This window comes from Hylobates moloch, unplaced genomic scaffold (assembly GCF_009828535.3).
Source record: "Hylobates moloch isolate HMO894 unplaced genomic scaffold, HMol_V3 SCAFFOLD_12, whole genome shotgun sequence".
Taxonomy (NCBI): domain Eukaryota; kingdom Metazoa; phylum Chordata; class Mammalia; order Primates; family Hylobatidae; genus Hylobates; species Hylobates moloch.
In genome coordinates, this window is record NW_026652287.1 from 31804455 (window position 1) to 31820934 (window position 16480).

The 16480-nt window shown below is 37.3% G+C and overlaps 1 protein-coding gene across 1 annotated transcript in view; it reads left to right on the plus strand.

The window, feature by feature from the left end:
• The window catches only part of SLC5A8 (solute carrier family 5 member 8), a 54534-nt gene extending 40098 nt beyond the window's left edge, over positions 1–14436 (plus strand). Inside the window, exons 11-15 of the mRNA XM_032171507.2 lie at positions 1841–1927; positions 3329–3534; positions 7948–8051; positions 11647–11726; positions 12540–14436. Coding sequence (XP_032027398.1) covers positions 1841–1927; positions 3329–3534; positions 7948–8051; positions 11647–11726; positions 12540–12665 — 603 coding nt within the window. The 3' untranslated portion in view covers positions 12666–14436. The remainder of the gene's footprint in view (positions 1–1840; positions 1928–3328; positions 3535–7947; positions 8052–11646; positions 11727–12539) is intronic.
• The last annotated feature ends 2044 nt before the right edge of the window (positions 14437–16480 follow it).

Here is a 16480-nt window from a genome sequence, read left to right on the forward strand (position 1 = left end):
TTCTTCACTTTTCATTTTAACACATCACTTATTTAAAGAGACTTTTCCTTTTACCTGGATACATTTGCATTCCCTTCTGCTAAATGTTTCTAGAGCACCTTGTACTTTCTTTATCATCTCCATTATCAAACTGTATTACAGTTATTTATTTAATGTCTGTTTTACTGAATAGCCTGTAATTCATGAAGGTGGGGAAGATGACTTCGTTGTTCAACCCTGTATCAAATATCTGGTGCCTACTGCAGTGCCCAGGACAAAGCAAGATATTAACAACTTTAGCTTGAATGTTAACTAATAATGTAGTTAGGCTCATAAATATCCTATTATCTGATCACCCCAAGTGCTCCCTGAAATTTCCCTGGCCACTTGGGCTGCTCCTCTGGGATCCTGGACCTCCCCTTGACCTAGAAACTTAAAGGCTAATACTGGCAAAGCAGGGGTCCTCCAGGATGTTTCTTCAGTCCTAAGGCTTGGGGCCATTCTGCTTGGTTGTTGCTTAGGACACAGCAGTTGTTAAAATAGTTTGATCTCATCCCTGATTATATGAAGGAATGAATTAGATCCAGAAGCTCCAAGCCTGCCCAGCACTCCTAAACCACAGCCAGTCATACAGAATTTGCTTTCTTCATAGTTTGCATTAGTGCCTGCAGCTCTTATTGTGGTTGATTCCCCTTTTTCCATATATCAGCTATGGCCTGATATATACAATGACATGTTCCAGCAAAGTCATCATAACTCCAAGCCAGTTCATCCTTGCTTCATCTCTAGCCAAGGTCTTATTTCCTCTTGTAAATCTTTTTTGTGTGTCTTTGTAATGTCTCCAAAACTGCTCACAGATCACACAGTCATAACTTGCTTTGTGGGTCATATGACATCTTGCAGTGGAGTCTATCTCCCTTCTGACTGGACTCTGTAAACTGACTCTTGAGTCTGCGTCCTTTTAAGCACTAGTTCTCCTGTCTACTCAGTACCACATCCTTTTCTTCTTCCATGAAGTAGGCCTGTTTAAAACAACAACGACAACAACAAGAAGCACTAATTCCTCTAATATTTCCCTGACTTGGTATTTTCTCTTTGATTCATTCATTCTGCTCTGTTAAACCCCTTTACTCTCTGGACAAACCAGTGATTCCCTGATCTTCTTTTATGGTTCTCTCCATTCTTAAGAACTGGGCATTTGATTATTGGGAACATCTATCTCTTGGAAGCTTCATTTAGTTGCATTGCCTCATTCGATGTTTGCACTGTAAATCTTTTTCACTATCATGGATTTGGTATCTCTACATCAAAGCAAAGGTTGCAATTATCTAATTAGATTTTAAATCTATTTCTACATGATTTGATCAGTCTTTTTAAAATCATATTTCTCGTTCTAGTTTCATTATTAGGGAACCAAATCAGGAATGGCAAATGGGTTTCATCCTCCTCTCTGGTCACATAGCAGTACTCGTCCACAGTTATGAGAGGATTTTGAGACGATCAAAGCACAAAGGAGTGCTGTGATTTATAAACACCTGCAAGAGCAATGCTAAGAGGAGAGGTATCATTCATGACTTATACATTCACATAGGCGCTACCATTGTCCCAGGTCTCTCTATCTTCTTTGTGTTGTGTGGCCTTTTTTGAGGCTACTTGCAGAAACAGATGGATACTTGAGATTGAGATGCAGAAACTTGTAAGTTCTAATGACTTCTTTTCCAGTGACAAGGCTATCATGACTGAAACTATGATTTTCAGAAGGAGGCTGAATATTTTAAATCGTTATCCTGATGAAATGACTTTGAAATATTTCAGTTTCGATTTGAGATTGCTAATTGCTGACGTTGTATTATTTTTGTAGGCAGCACTCAGCGTATTTGGTATGGTTGGTGGACCACTTATGGGCCTGTTCACTTTGGGCATTTTGGTTCCCTTTGCCAACTCAATTGTAAGTACAAAGAATGAATATGCTTGAGGATTGCTTTTTGAACTATACTAGCAGCTCTACACTTTTTTCTCAGTTGGTTCCTTTGAGATTTGTCATTAGCTACTTGTCTTGATGACTTAAATTATTTCTGCTGACTTTGGTGGAGTGTACAAGAAAGTACTGTGTATGGGGACCCTAAATGTGTGAAGCTCAGTGGAAACTTCCAGAATCATATAGGGCAATTTTAAATATTCATAATACAACTAAAGGAGCAACAATTTTGTGCACTTACCTACTTGCTCTTCTCAAAAATTAATAGCTAGGATTTAAAAGAGATCAATAGGCTCAGAGATGAGAGATTTAAGGGCCATAAAACTTAGGATTCCTGTGAATAGCCATAGCACAACAAAGAGAAGCAACACAATCTTCACCACTTTGGCCAGGAATTTTCTACTCCTGACATTTAAAGCTGTAGCTCCCACAATATGATTTAGCCCCAAAGGGGTGATCGTAATTGGGAATATTTTCCAGAAAGACATAATATCTCTGTCCTTCTACCTAGACATATCTGTGCTTAGAAGTGCTAACTTTTGTTTGGAATAAATGAGCTAGAAATTATTTCTCTGAAACCCAGAAGAAAGTCCACTGGTTCAGTCTGGCTGTAAGACGTAGTTCAGGAAAAACTGATAATGTATGTGCAGTTGCTTCAGATACAGAACAGCCATAGAACTCTGACTTCACATTTGGAATTCTATTTTCCTTATAAGGCATTAGGAATTGGTAAGGCAGATATTAATAAGGACTATTGTGGTTATTATTTATTATCCTCAATTAGATGTCATATGAAAAGCTACTTTTGTAGGAATTAATCACAATGAAAGAGATTTGTTTGTGTCCACTTCAGAATGTTGAAGCTTGGATTAGATTCTTTGCATGATGAAATGCATTAGTTTGTTAAGTATCAGAAACATGTATTTAAAAATCAACTTTTGATATTTGGCATTTGTTGCCAGCGTATATTTCCTCCAGAAGAGCTGTAGCTGACTAAGCTAACATGTCCTTTTCTGGGGGCGGTAACGGGAGAATAATATACTATTCTTCCTGCCATAAACAGTATCTTTTTTTTTTTTTTTAAACCATGTCCAGGTTTTTCACCAGCAGATTATCTGCCTTCCTTAAAAGTGGCCTTTCTCACTCCTTTTTCCCTCCCTGCCTCACTACCTTTCATTCATTTATTCACTTGTTCATTTATTCAATAGATTTTTATGGGCTGAGCACTATCTTGGGAGGAGAGATCGTTGAATGTTTCTGCCGTTGTGGGTTTTGTAATTTTGGGCCATGTTGAACTTGGCTTTCTAATATTAATTTTGACATCAAAGCAAATTGTATTATTTTTCTTTTAAAAGCATTCTTGTTTTACAGGGAGCACTTGTTGGTCTGATGGCTGGATTTGCCATTTCTCTATGGGTTGGAATTGGAGCTCAAATATATCCTCCACTTCCTGAGAGAACATTGCCATTGCATCTTGATATCCAAGGCTGTAACAGCACCTACAATGAGACAAATTTGATGACAACTACAGAAATGCCATTTGCTACTACTGTTTTTCAAATATACAATGTTCAAAGGTATTGAATTAAGTTTTATTACATTATACTTTTAAAAATTTATGCAACAAGTAGAGAACCCCACTTGCTTTTTGTCTTGCTTCCAACACTGTGATTTTGCCTAATTCTGAAATGAGTAAAACCCATGTGGTTAGCTATAATATTTTCTGCAGCAGTAACAAAAAAATGTCGTATTTTCATAATTTCTCTAGAAATTTCTGCCTTGTCTACAGATCTAAGAAAACTTAAATATTAATGAGAAAATTCTATTATGTGTAAACTCTCCTAAACACCAGCTCTTAGCTGCATGAAGAATTATCTTTGTCTTGGAGAAACTTTTAAAATGGAAAGCACAATTATAAAATAAATATTGCTTATATAGTCTTTGAAAGATAGATTTTACTGACCAAAAGCTACAATTATTTAAACATGTTAAATAACTGCCATTTGTTCAGTTGAAGATTCCAAATCTTTAAAGCATTAGAAGTGATTGCAGCTGTGATCTTCATGCTACAGATTTCAGTCGTGCAGTTTACTTTGGAGCCTCTAGATGCTGAAGTCGTCTGATTTAAAGTACTGATATAGTGGGTGGAGGCATGCTTTATTGTACAGTGAATGTGAGGGCAAGACTTTCTTTAGTGGATATATAAGTGTCCAGCTTTAAAGCACAAACCCTGTGAATATGTTCAAGGAATGCAAAGATGCTGCCATTGCCCCTAGAGTATTGCCCCACTGCCAGCTTATCTGGAATGACATCATTTTAGTCATACCTTTGGGGTCAGGACACGGCATACCCCTCTTAAAATGGACACGCTCCTGGGAGAAGGAACGTGATCATACATATAGCCATTATTAGCAATTTGTGTTCTGGAGAGAATTCAGCTATGAGAAAGCTAGCCAGTGGGACTTCCAGGGGCGTTCCAGGCAGGTGAGCTGCATATGGTAGAGTGGAAAGGTAGTTCCAGAGCCTGAGGCATGTTTGAGGGAAGTTTTACTAGGTGAGGTGCTGTGGAGAGAGGGGCAAGGACATGTGGAGAGCAGTCTGGACAGGCATGAAAGCACTAATGGGAGGGGGCTGGGAGAGTCATCAGAGTCAGAAAGAGAGAAAAGATTAATTGAAGGTTAACTGAGAAGACACAGGATGTTCTTCTTGTTTTACGATTTTGCTTAGCATTTTCCTAATTATGTAAATATTTGCCCTTAAAAGTCTAAGGCAAAATGGTTATTTGGATTCCTGAAACAAATAAATTAGCTGAAGTTTATTCTATGCCTGGTACCATAATAATTAGTTTTATATGTTAGTTTACTTATCAAATATTTCAGCTAATAAACAAGAATTTTTGAGCGTGGACTATGTACCCAGCACTGTGCTGGCCATTTATTTAGTATCCATGGAAGAAAATCTTCCTCTCCCAGCCACTGTTTCCTGCCTTCCAGAAAATTCTAATCTAGCTGGAGGGAATGTGCAAATATACACAAAACAATAAACTCAGTAAGCATGCTAAGTATAAAAACTAGGACATAGCAAATAATAAATACTTGATACATTTTTGTTAAAAGAGTGAGTACAAAGTTGGAGTGTAAGTTAGCATGAAGACTTCAGAGATGTACTACTACTTCAAGAATGCATAGGTGTGGCTAGATGCAGGAGAAGATCTGGAAAGTCATTCTTGTTACAGAAAATGACCAGAAGGGAAATTGGACAAGAAAATAAATTAAAACATGCATTGTGGTAAGTAATATTCACAGGGTATCATGGGAGCCAGAAGGAGGAAGTCTGCCTGACTGGAGTCAAGGAAACCTTCTTAGAGGAGAATTGCATGGGCTGGAGTTAGTCAGGTGGCAGGATTGAGCACAGGGTCACACAGAGGGAGGAGTATGTGTCGCAGAACGAAGAAACGACAGGTGCAAAAGCATGAAGGACTGAAGAATCAGGGCATCTTAGGAAATCATCCTAGTTCCGTATGGCTGGAGCACAAGGGTTGTGAGCCACCCAGCTGAAGGTTGAATGTGTGATGCTTTGGTAGCCTAGATACAAATTGTTTCAATGGCCTAGATTCAGTTTTGATTTTTTTAAGTTTACAATATTTGATAGTTACATTGGTAGCTTGCTGTGGTTTTAATTTGTATTTCCATTATGATTAATGAAGTCAAACACATTTTCATTTGTTTGTTGGACATTTGGATATTTACTTTTGTGACTTAGTTATTGAAGTCTTTAGTCCATTTGAAATGGATTCTCTGTCTTTTTCTTATTTACATAGGAGTTCATGACATATTCTAGATATGAGATATGTTTTGAAAATATTTTTCTCCCATTCTGTGGGTTGCCTTTTTACTCTTTTAATGATCCTTTTTTTGTCAGTCAAAATTTCTTAATTTTAATTTATTTCTGTTTCTCAGTTTTTTCCTATATGGTTAGTCCTTTGTGTGTCTTGTTTAAGAAGTCCTTGTCTACCCTGCAATCATAAAGATATTCCACTAATTTTTTATTTAAAAGCTTTATTGTTAACCGTTTCCATTGGGGAAGTGTAATCCACTTTGCAGTTGATTTCTGTGGGTGGTGTGATCAAGATTATTTTTCCCTATTGGATACTCAGTTAGCCAAACACAATTTATTGAAAAGACTCCCCTTTTGCCCCATTGAATGCACTGGCAATGAAAACGATGTTAACCAAGTAACTATTTTTCTGTGGGTCTATTTCTCAATTCTCTACTCTGTTCTATTTTGTCTATCTTTGGCTCAATATCACACTTTCTTAATTTCATTAGCTCACCTCAGTGTGTTCCCCTTCTTTCTGGGTTCTTGTCACCTCAAGTTCTCATTGTTTTGTTTTTGTTTTTGTTTGAGACGGAGTCTCGCTCTGTTGCCCAGGCTCGAGCTCAATGTAACCTCCACCTCTGGGTTCAAGTGATTTTTGTGCCTCAGCCTCCCAAGTAGCTGGGATTACAGGCATGTGCCACCATACCTGGCCAATTTTTGTATTTTTAGTAAAGATGGGGTTTCACCAGGTTGGCCAGGCTGGTCTCGAACTCCTGACCTCAGGTTATCCACCTGCCTTGGTCTCCCAAACTGCTGGGATTATAGGCGTGAGCCACCATCCCAGCCACATTCTCATTGTCTTGATTTCTCTGATATCTTCAAAAACCTGCCTCCCTCCTCATGCCCCAGGTTTTATATATTGTTCTCTGCAGAATGATTGGTCTAAATCAAGCAGCTATCAAAACTGAAAGTGGAATCCTAGAACAATCATTGTAGAAATGACCATGGAATATCCATGTTACTCTTTCACTTAAAACATTGCAATGAGTGCCGTTGCCTGTAGAGTAAAATTCCAACTCATGCCCGGTCCCACAAAAAGCCCCCTGCCTATCTTTCATCTTGTAATCACTGTCTTGCTCACTGTGCCTCAGTCAGCTGGTGTTTAGTCTCTGAGATGCTTTCCTCAAGAACATTTTGTTTCTCAGATCTCAGTTCAAATGACATTTATTCCCAAAGGTTTTCTCTGACCACTCATAGTGTAGTTCCTCCCTCTTCACCCTGTTAATAGCACATCATCTTGTTTTACTTTCCTTACAGCGCTTTCTACTAGTGGAAATTATTATATTTATTAATTTGTTTATTGTATTTATCTCTCCATTAGAATATAAACTTTATGTGAGCAGGAATCTTATCTACTTTACTTTTAAAAAATAATTTCAACTTTTATTTTAGATACCTGTGCAGGTTTCTTACTTGGGTAAACTCTTGCCTGTCTCCCTTCACCCTCTAGTAGCCCCCAGTGTCTATTGTTCCCTTCTTTGTGTCCATAAGTACCCAGTGTTTAGCTCCTACTTATAAGTGAGAACATGTAGTATTGGGTTTTCTGTGCCTGCATTAATTTGCTTGGGTAATGGCCTCCAGCCCCATCCGTGTTGCTGAAAAGGACATGATTTTGTTCTTTTTTTATGGCTGCATGGTATTCCATGGTGTATATGTACCACATTTTCTTTATCCAGTCCACCATTGATGGGCACCTAGGTTGATTGCATGTCTTTGCTATTGTGAATAATGCTGTGATGAACATATAAGTGCACGTGTCTTTTTGGTAGAACAATTTGTTTTCCTTTGGATATATACCCAGTAATGGGATTGCTGGGTCAAATGGTTTATCTACCTTATTTATGGCTGACTGTCCAATCACAAGAGCAGTGCCTGGAACATCATGCAGAATTGAATGAATAAACATGACCTTCAATTATTTTAGTATATAGTCAAGGTGAAGTTTTACTTTCAATTCCTGATCCGATAAGATAAAATTAGGACAGCAAGTTATGACATTAAAAACATTATTAAGTGTTATATTTTGACCTTGCCATGAGAATCACTTGTATATACTGGTAGTTGCTAGTGGCATTACATGAAATCTTATCGTTGTGTTTTTGCTCTCTTAGGACTCCACTGATGGATAACTGGTATTCTTTATCATATCTGTACTTCAGCACTGTTGGAACTTTGGTAACATTATTAGTGGGGATACTTGTCAGTTTACCAACAGGTAACTATCTAAACATTAGTATTGTTGTATTTACCTCTATATTGGTTTTTACTGTATCTGTTTTATAGCTATTTATGTTATTTTACTATGAGCCTATTGACAACTAGTTTAATTATTTCTTCTGTTTTACTCATGGGAAATCTGAAGGCCTAGACTTGAAAGCAGAAGACTCATTTCTATTTGAATCTTGGTTCTGCCCTTTAGGGGCTGCATGAACTTGGACAAGTCACATAGGTCCACTGAGCCTCAGCTTTCTTGTGTGTAAAATGAGGACAATAATAATCGACCTGCCCATCTCACAAGTTGCTGTAAGACAAAAATAAGATGCTTGAAAAGAACTTCGTAACTACTATGCTGTTAGGGATTTTACACATATTTTTACAATAACCCAATATGCTATGATCTTTACATGGTCCAGTATTCATTCTTTGTGAACTGTAAAGAAGCGTACACAGGTTATATCTAAACATAGTGTGGAGGCTTTTTTTTTCAGATGTTTATCATTTTTAAAATAAGTGTGTTCATTTTAAAAAAATCAAATTGATACACACAGTATATAAATTGCTCTCTGGGATTGCTGTAGAACGGTTATCTTGGGACTCCATTTTGTCCCCATTCTATGAATTCTCTTAGCCCCTGTTCCTGTGTTGGGTTTTCTACTGCCTATATTCATTACTTCTCATTCTCATTTACTCCCTTAATTGAACGAAACACATCCTATAGCATATTCTCAAGAATGAGTACACAAAAGAAGAGGTTTTGGAAACTTTGTGTGTCTGAAAAAAAATTATTTAATCTATCTTATGCTTGGTTGATTGTTTGAGTAGAAATTCCTAGGGTTGAAAAGAACTTTTCTTTTTTCTGAGAGGATGTCTGAATTTTGTTCTAGCTTGCTGTGTTGCTGTTGTGACAGTGCTCTGCTACCAGCTGACACTTTGCATGTGTCCCATTTTCACAATGACTGCCTTGGCCTAGGCCTTCAGTAGGGCCCATTCAATCTGAAGATCCATGTCCTTCAGTTCTGGACATTTTCTTTTTTGTTTTCTTTTCTTCCTTTTTATTTTTATTTTTAATAATTTTCTGTGTTCTCTCTCTGGGAACTCCTATTAGTCAAACATTTGAATCAGAATCATGGACAGTTCTAATTTTCTCGTTTTTTTCTCTCTTATTTTTCATCTCTGTGTCTTTTAGGTCTACTATGTGAGATATTTTTTCACTTACTTTTCCAATAATTCTCAAAGGAGTGCTCTGATCCAATTTTGAGAATAGTCTGTAGGGGAACGAGGGCAGGGAAGAGGCTATTGCAGTAACCCAGGTGAGAGATCACAGTGCTGGGGCTGGGGTAGCGTGGAGTTGGTGAAACATGCTGGGCTCCCTGACTCCCTACATCCCCTCACATGTATGCATCCATAGCAGCCACGCCAGGGGAAGGGTGCACTGCCTCCTTCAACATGTGTTACAACTAGTCAGAAATCATACACTGTGTTCAAGGACGTCTGATGTCTTTGTTTGCCCCATGCTACAAAGCTGCCAGCACTGTGCCACTTTACAGAATCCTGCTATCATTTTCTGTTTTTTGGCACTGAGATAGCACCGTCTCTCAAACTTCTGTGACACTTGTATTTATAATTATAAAATTTGTTGCTATTCATTATTTCTCAAACAGTTGTTGGAAAATATTCTCTTTCTTTTCCAAAAGGACTGTGCTCTTTCTCAAAAATAAAATTCCCAGCACAGTAGGTTTATTAATTTTTTTGGTCCAGTTTCCTATATTTTCAGACAGATTTTTGTTGCTGTTGTTGTTGAGAGGGAATCTTGCTCTTTTGCCCAGGCTAGAGTGTAGTGGTGCGATCTCGGCTCACTGCAACCTCTGCCTCCTGCTTTCAAGGGATTCTTCTGCCTCAGCTTCCCGAGTAGCTGGGACTACAGGCACGCACCACCATGCCCGGCTAATTTTTGTATTTTTAATAGAGATGGGGTTTCACCATATTGGCCAGGCTGGTCTCGAACTCCTGACCTCAGGTGATCCGCCCACCTCGGTCTCCCAAATTGTTGGGATTACAGGTGTGAGCCACCATGCCCAGTCTTAAGACAGATTTTCATCTTTTCCCAGCAGTTATTGGCAGTTGTTCAGATCTGGAATACACCTAGCCAGTCTCCCTGTACTATTTGCCGTTTGGTCCTTATTTAGCTCGTTTTTTAAAAGAAAGTAGCTCCTTTGAGTACTCCTTTTTTTCTTTTAAATGCTTTGATTCTGAAAAACCATATACAGCTATATCTTTTGTTTCAAGAAGTAACGCTCTACCTCAGTGACTGGGATCCAGTAATAGAAAACACTTCAACTTCATTAACTGCACAGATAACTTATTCCTACTTCACAGAAGCAGTGAGTACCTTGAAAACTATCAAGAAGCACGCAATTTTGATGTTCCCTGGGAAATAGATTTTAAAACCTATTGTAGTATACTAAAACTCCCATAAGAGTTCATGCCTGACAGACTTGGTTGGCGTTTCCGCACTCCCCTGATTTTTACTATGCAGAAGGCGGATGTTTTCATCAGGAAAATGGGGGCAAATAGTTTCCTAAGTAGATCACAAACTGTGGGCACAGAGATTGTTTTGTTTCTCTGTTTCTCTAGCACCTAGCAGCATCTCCAGCACACAGTAGGTACTCAATAACATTGAACGAATTCATTTCAAATTGATTCTATCTCCAGAACAGCAGAGGTTCCCATAATTAAAAGTCTAGTATCTGTACTAAAGTAGTGGTTCTTAAACTTTAGAGGGCATAAGGATCCTCTTGGAAATTTTATAAAAATCAGGCTTCAGGGATCCTACCGCAGAGGTCCTAATTTGGTCAGTCCAGGCTAGAGTCTGGGAATCTGCATTTTAAGTACATTCCTTGAATGATTTGGGGAAGGGTAGTTTGAGGACCACTCTTTCAGATACACAATTTTTAAAAGCATCCTCTTTGATCCACAAAAAATACCAAAGCGAAATAGAATTTTTTTTTTTTTTTTTGTAAAGAAAATCTTAGGGAAGAGGATTTGGATCAAACGTCAGTCAGCATACTAATTTTCATTTAAATAATTTTATTCAGCAGTTCAGAATTGCCTGCATTTCTTCATAGGCATGTATATTTGTAGCCAACGAAGTGGGGAAAAGCAGCTCCACTGTCTGAAGCAGGGGCAGATGGTTTGATATTTTACTGATGGCATGGAGGGTGCTTTTAAACCAGTTTTCCTACCAGCATTGGGCCAGATGACTGTTTCTCTAGTTGAGTACCAGATGAGGAAGTTGGCTTGCATTTAAGTTCTATCTCACACACATATATATGATACATATATATATGTTATATATATATATAAAAGACTCATATTTATTATAGTGAGAGGCTTTCAAGACCCGGGGCTAACTAAGGAAAGGGGAATTGTGGGCTAAGTGATCAGTGCTTTTAAGTTTCCCTTTCTCTTTGTGTTTTATGAATGTGTGGAGTTGAACATGAACAAGTTAAATGCCTGTATAATGGAATGTCTCTGTGTAGTTACTGGTGTCCTTTTTAACAACGTAAGTCATGTACATTTTTTTTTTCCAGGAGGAAGAAAACAGAACTTAGACCCCAGATATATACTAACCAAAGAGGACTTTTTATCCAATTTTGATATTTTTAAGAAAGTGAGTTGGCTTTCATTTATCTTGAGTTAGGAAACTGGGCTTTATTACCTGGATAGAACAATTAGTTCTCAGCCTCTTTCTTGAAAAGTGATGAACAAGGAAGGTATAGACCTTATGTAATCTGATGATCTATATATGTTGGATAGCTCTCTATCCTAGGATGTTCTATACCTGTTTTATAGCTCCGTATCCTCTGATACGCTATACCTATTGTTTATCTGTCTATCCTCTGATGAGCTATATCTGTTGTATATCCTCTTTCCTTTGATGATCTGTATCTGCTGTATATCTCCCTATACTCTGATAACCTATATCTGTTGTATATCCCTCTATTCTCTGATGAGCTACTGATAACCTATATCTGTTGTATATCCCTCTATTCTCTGATGAGCTATACCTGTTGTATATCTCTCTATATCTGTCTATCCTCTGATAATCTATATCTATTGTATCTCTCTATATATCTGTCTATCCTCTAATAACCTGTATCTGTTGTATATCTCTCTATATCTATCTATCCTCTGATAACCTATATCTGTTATATCTCTCTATGTATCTGTCTATCCTTGGATAATGTAAATCTGTTGTATATCTATTGTCTGATGGGCTAGTTTGTATCTATCTTCTGATAACCTGTGTCTGTTGAATATCTGTCTATCCTCTGAGGAAGTATACCTGCTGTATATTTCTCTCCCTCAGTAGATCAGAAAGCTGATGCAGAGAAATAAAAATAGTAGGAACAGTTATTTAGAATTACATGAATGAAGAGCTTCTTTTTTTCCCCCTAATCACCATGTTAACATTTTCTTTTAGAAAAAGCATGTTTTAAGCTATAAATCGCATCCAGTGGAAGATGGTGGAACTGATAATCCTGCTTTCAACCACATTGAATTGAACTTCTCAGGTCAGAGTGGCAAGAGCAATGGGACTCATTTGTGAAGCAGCTCTGATACTAGATGCCCTTAAATGATGTTTCAATTTTATGTGTTTTCCAGGATAATTGGATCAGGTTTTCTTTGTGTGTGTGTGTGTTGTATCATGAGTGTTTGGGGGAAAAGTGTTTGTTAAAACAAAGTCTGGACTATCTTCATTTACTACACCATTAATTGATGTTACTCTGGAGTTTAGAATTCTGGCATTGACATTTCCCTCTCTTTCCTTTATTTCAATGAAGTTATAATTGTGAAAATTATAACTACATAGATGCTGAAAGGCTAATACACACATATGCACATGTATTTGATTGTCAAAGGTACATTCTTAAATTCCGGTATTACTGAAAATATTTTCCATGCCTTGGTGCTAGCATATAAGTTTGGAAGTTTGCCAAAATCATAATTCATCTTGGAAAGAGCTTTTTTCCCTCCTACCAAATACACCATTCTTAGGGAGCAATGAGGTAACAGGTCTGTGTTGTCTAGATCTTTGCTTTTTATCCCCTTATCAGCCCTGGGCATATACTAACCTGCAAACTGATTCTGAATCAGGAAGGTGGTAATCAATAAGTATTCTGTCTGGGAAAGACCATGCACCAAATGATCAAAGTCTTCTTGGTGCTGTTCATTAATTCTTGTGCCTTTTGGCTTGTTTTCTAAAGTTTCTGGACTTTGGCTGCTGATACTGCCTTTCTTAGACTGAAATTTTTATCTGCATGGCCAGTTTCTGATCTATCAACTTGGGTTTTGTTGTGCACTCTGAGCTTGTCTTCATAATTTTCTGTTTATTGCCCTGGGCTTGGATATGTCTCAAGACACTCATGTGAATCATGCCACCCCAAATCCTGGCTTATCAAGTCCCAGACTATAAATTATGAACTCCCATTAGCTTGGTACTAACATATACTTGATGTAGGTATTTATGGACTTGATGATCCAAGAATATTATATTCTTCAAAATGGTTAAGCTGCATGGAGTTAGATGACTACACTTAATGCTATTAAGTTGAACTTTTGAATGTCAACTAATTTGCAATCAACTAAACTTAAAGATACATATGCCTAGAAATTTTGAAATTTTAATATGTTTATCCAGTTAAAGAGCTAAATTATACAAGAAAACACTACTTTTTAAAAAAATGTCTGGACTCAAAAAATGTTTTGTTCCATGTTTTAAAATTTTTAAGTAGCAGTCTCAAAGTTGCTTAGCTGTTTATTTTGCTATGTTCCTAGCTAAGAGTTTGGTTATAGGATTTCATCAACAACTTATTTTTTGTACAGTTTCCACATTAAATACTGTTTAAAAGTTCTTTTTTGAACTTCTCAATTTCTTTAGAAACATAAGAGAAATATTTAGATACATACAAATGTTTTTATGATTAAATAATTTTATGCTTATTTCCTGATACGTGTTATTTAGGTAATCATGCCCTGTACATTTAGAGATTGCTAACTGACAATGTTAAGAAATTAAAAAAAAAAAAAAAAGGCTGGGCATGGTGGCTCATGCTTGTAATCTCAACATTTGGGAGGCTGAGGTAGGAAGATCGCTTGAGGCCAGGAGTTTAAGTCCAGCCTGGGAACATAGTTAGACCTCATCTCTACAAAAATAAAAATCAAAATAACTTAGCTAGGCATATTGCCACATACTTGTAGTCCCAGTTACTAGGGAAGCTGAGGTGGGAGGATAGCTTCAGCCCAGGATTTCAAGGCTGCATTGAGCTATGATTACACCACTGCACTCCAGCCTGGGTAACAGAGTGAAATCTTGTCTCAAAAAAAAAAAAAAGAGAGAGAGAGAGAAAGAGGGGAAGATTTATATAACATTTAAATTAACTACATAAACCTGGGCAAAGTGTCAAAACTCCATCTCTACAAAAAAATACAAGAATTAGCCAGGCACGGTGGTATGTGTCTGTAGTCCCAGCTACTTAGGAGGCTGACGTGGGAAGATTGCTCGAGCCAGGAGGTCGAGGCTGCAGTGAGCTGCGATTGCGCTACTGTACTCCACTCTGGGTGATGGAGCCCTGACTCAAAAAATAAATAAATAAATAAATAAATAAATAAATAATACAAATAAATTAACTCTATATTCATATATTTCTTATGTGGATAGATGTTATTTTTAAATCACTATATTTGTAAGCAAATATGAAATTTTGGGGAGTCTTTCTGCAATGTTTGAATAAGCAGGAAGATGTGTTTGTTTTACACGAATGTGTTTTGAACTATGGTTATTCGTTTAATAATTCTAAATGCGTATGTGTGTAAAATGCTTCAATTTTGGAAATCAAAGTCGGGTCATTTTTTTGTCTTACCTGATTGCCAGGGAGTTACGCCATGTATTCTTAATGAGAAACATGATGTTTCCATTCTTGTTCACTTTCCTTTAGACAGAGTATATTTTTGTGACATTTAGAACTATCAATATTTTAGTTTTATAAACACAGGAGAATGCCTGATAGGATTCTTAAGAAAGCAATGTAATATTATTAGCTCAAAATAATTTATCTTAATTTCTAAATTTTTAGATAAAACCAAATAAGGGTAAAATGTTAATCCATTGCCACATAAATTACATAATCTGCTACTCTTAGTTATTTTGAATGACAAAAACACAAGTGGGGGAAAAGCCATACAAGTTGTCTGTCAATGTCTGTTTTGCTGTTGACAAGTTGTATACCCTTGAATTGACCCTTAATCTCCTCTGACAATGGTACATAGCACTAAGCTCCTGCCTACCTCACAGAAATAATGTCAGTAGAAAAGATCAGGTTGAGCTCTGTGACAGAATAGCACTTTACTAACTCAAATAGTGTTACTTAATATTTCAATATGACTGGGAATCAAAGTTTGAGACAAAAGTCATTTGCCAGTTTTAAAAAATAGAGCTGTTAATTTGCAATATCATGATGTAGAGATAGTGCCTTCTCTTAAAAATGTGTGTCTTGGAAATAGTAAAATATATTTAGGAGTCAGCAGGATTATTCCAATAGAGGGAATGTAAACTTTAAAGAAAAATATAATTTGGGAGGCCGAGGTGGGTGGATCACAAGGTCAGAAGCTCGAGACCAGCCTGGCCAATGTAGTGAAACCCCATCTCTACTAAAAATACAAAAATTAGCTGGGCATGGTGGCACACACCTGTAGTCCCAGCTACTTGGGAGGCTGAGGCAGGAGAATCGCTTGAACCTGGGAGGTGGAGGTTATGGTGAGCCGAGATCACACCACTGCACTCCAGCCTGGGCAACAGAGCAAGATTCCATCTCAAAAAAAAATACATATATATAGATATATATATAATAGATAAAATATACATATCTATATATATGTCAGTATATTCACTCCATAGAAAATGAAAATTTTATAGGTAAGATGTAAAACAGCATAAATTCACATTCATCTAATTAGTTGCTTATGCAATCATTTTCTCTCCAGACCATTGGTTCTCAAAGGGGACAATTTTGCCTCTTAGGGGATATTTGGAAATGTCTGGAGACATTTTTGGATGGTGCTATTGGTATCTAGTGGGTAGAATTTAGGGAAACTGGTAAACATCTCTTGAGGCCTGCGAGGATGCTCTCCTCCTCCACAACAAAAAATTATCCAGCCTAAGATGTCCATAGTGTAGAGTTTGAGAAACCTTGCCCTGGAGAATAAGGTTGATTTTCTTGAAGTCACACAGCCTGGTTGTGTTTCTTTAGGGAAACGGCCTGAAAATTCTATCTGAATGTTCTCATCTACAGGTAAGGATGAAAATGCCACTGGCACATCTAATGTTATGATGCAGAACAATGACCATGTATTTTCACAGCATTA